The 2,590-nt window shown below is 54.2% G+C and overlaps 1 protein-coding gene across 2 annotated transcripts; it reads left to right on the top strand.

Moving 5' to 3' along the window:
- Positions 1 to 245: 245 nt before the first annotated feature.
- LOC136472136 (AT-hook motif nuclear-localized protein 23-like) lies at positions 246 to 2,037 on the top strand. 2 transcript variants are annotated; one of them, XM_066469865.1, is made up of 2 exons: positions 246 to 721; positions 815 to 2,037. In XM_066469865.1, exon 2 carries the CDS (start codon positions 815 to 817, stop codon positions 1,709 to 1,711), a length of 897 nt encoding a protein of 298 aa, XP_066325962.1. In that variant the 5' UTR covers positions 246 to 721; the 3' UTR covers positions 1,712 to 2,037. The 2 variants fall into 2 exon arrangements, with proteins under 2 accessions (XP_066325962.1, XP_066325961.1); XM_066469864.1 differs by having other exon boundaries at positions 248 to 721; positions 811 to 2,037.
- The last annotated feature ends 553 nt before the right edge of the window (positions 2,038 to 2,590 follow it).

Genomic DNA, 2,590 nt, shown 5'->3' on the forward strand with positions numbered 1-2,590 from the left:
ATGTCACATACTAGCCGGGCCATGCATGCATCTTGCCCATCACCCTCCTCTCTCTCTCTCTCTCTCTCTCTCTCTCTCTCTCTCTCTCTCTCTCTCTCTCTCTCTCTCTCTCTCTCTCTAGCTCCTGTATTATATTTCTTTCTTCCTTCCATCAACTCCAATGACCAGCACTAACCTAACCCTTTCTCGCCTTCTTTTGCCATCCATCACTTCCTCTCACCTTCCTCCTTCCCCCTTCTGTCGTCTCTCTCTCTCTTGCCCCCATTGGGTTTGGGGTTCCATTCCAGTCCACAGCATCGACGACCTCCTCTCCTCTCTCCTTCGTCCTGCACCTCCCATCCATCTCTGGCCGCGGCCCTTTTCTCCTCTCCGTCCCACTCACTCATCCAGCAAGCTGCTTTCCCCTCCCAAAATATAATCCATCCCGATCCACATGAACAATAAGCACCAGCATCAGCAAGCAAGCAGCAGGATAAATTAACAAAGCAGAGAGAGAAATTAAAAGAAACCCCAAGCAGAGAGAGCGGCAGGAGCTTCAGCTGTAGCTCCCTTTTCGTCTCCCCCCACACATCCCAGAAACCATTCTTTACTCCCCTCCAAGAAAACAAGCACCACACAAACCCTAAAGAAATTCATCCTCTCCTTGGCCCTTGCTCGCCGTCTACTATTTTCATCACCACCACCACTTCTTCTCGCGCGCCGCCAATTATTAATATTATCGGTACTGTTATGTAGCCATTATTTTTACTTGCGACTTATTTGCTACTATACTCCTTACTCAACTTATAATTAGCTCTTCTCCTACCCTAGAAAGATGGCAGGCCTGGATTTGGGCACCAGCTCCTACCTGCACCAGCACGGGCAGCACCACCACCAGGCGCCCCTCCACCTCCACCACGAAGACGGCGGCGGCGCGGGGGGCGGCTCCGACGATGGCCAGGACTCGCTGTCGCCGGGATCGGGCGGCGGTGGGGGTACGCCCAGCACCGCCGGAGGCGCCGGCATCGGCGGCGGGGAGGTCGTCGCCCGCCGCCCGCGCGGCCGCCCGCCGGGCTCCAAGAACAAGCCCAAGCCGCCCGTGATCATCACCAGGGAGAGCGCCAACGCGCTCCGCGCCCACATCCTCGAGGTCGCCGCCGGCTGCGACGTCTTCGAGGCGCTCACCGCCTACGCGCGCCGCCGGCAGCGCGGCGTCTGCGTGCTCTCGGCGGCCGGGACCGTCGCCAACGTCACTCTGCGCCAGCCGCAGTCGTCCCAGACCGGCCCGGCCTCGCCGGCCGTCGCCACGCTCCACGGCAGGTTCGAGATACTCTCCCTCGCTGGCTCCTTCCTCCCGCCCCCGGCCCCGCCGGGGGCCACCAGCCTCGCGGCCTTCCTGGCGGGGGGCCAGGGGCAGGTCGTCGGTGGTAGCGTGGCTGGCGCGCTCATCGCCGCGGGCCCCGTCGTCGTCGTGGCCGCGTCGTTCAGCAACGTCGCCTACGAGAGGCTGCCGCTCGAGGACAGCGACGAGGTGGCCCCTCCACCGCTTGCGGGGGGCGACCAGCAGCAGCCCGGTGTGCCGTTTGACCCCGCGGCCGCGGCGGCCGCTGGCGGGCTTCCCTTCTTCAACTTCAACCTGCCGATGGGGATGCCGCCAATGCCGATGGACGGCCACGCCGGCTGGCCGGCTGGCGCCCCTGGCGGCGGTGTCGGGAGGCCGCCCTTCTCTTGACGGATCCCATCGATCTATCGGCAAAGTGCACGCGCGCGAGGACGTGGACTACTACGTGTACAACAACCAAGTAGCATCTCTTTCTCTCTGTCTGTCTTCCGCTTCATCCCTTGTTCTCTCTCATGTGCCGCCATTGTTGTGATCTCTATCTCTCTCTGATGTTTTTATGTTAACCTGTATGGGACTTTTGTGTTAATTCTTGATCAGTTGAGTGTCGCTGTTAATTTGAACTATGTGTTGTGAGGACATGCACCCATAAATTGATCAAATTTTGTTTTTGTTTATGTCCCGGAGTCAAATGTTCAAGGTAACTTTAGTACCAATAACAATGTTATTACAGGATACATAAATTCTTGTATGGTGGTGGGAAACCACAGCTTTGTTGTGTTGTCTGTCGGTTGCGCTCCGCTTTTGTTTGCAAAGATCAAGTGCTGATCTCTTTGTTTATTTGTTTGTTTGTTCATTTGTTTTTCTTTTCCTATATTTCAAAAGTTCAATACTACTTATTGGTTCATGTTGCTTGCTGGTTTGCATGTTTTTTTTTTCTTGAAAAGGATCCAAATAACTTTTCGTATATACTGGACATCAGTTTGTTTCTTTATTTTGCTTGCGTGTAGAATTTTACTGTTTCTTATATAGCTACCAGCTTTCTGCAATTCTACAAGTACGGTGTTACAAGCATTGCGCAAAGTACAAGCTATGTATCCTCAGCTCCTTACTCTTTCTCAACTTTTCGCATATTAACTATGATAACTTGGGTACATCACTGGAGGAAGGGATCGGTTGATTTTTTTGGAGTTTGGGAATCCCCATAAATTCTACTGAGGGAATAATGAAACTAAGTACATGCAAGAAGGAAGAGAAATATGTTATGTTTAG

The sequence above is a fragment of the Miscanthus floridulus genome, chromosome 8 (assembly GCF_019320115.1).
Source record: "Miscanthus floridulus cultivar M001 chromosome 8, ASM1932011v1, whole genome shotgun sequence".
NCBI lineage: Eukaryota > Viridiplantae > Streptophyta > Magnoliopsida > Poales > Poaceae > Miscanthus > Miscanthus floridulus.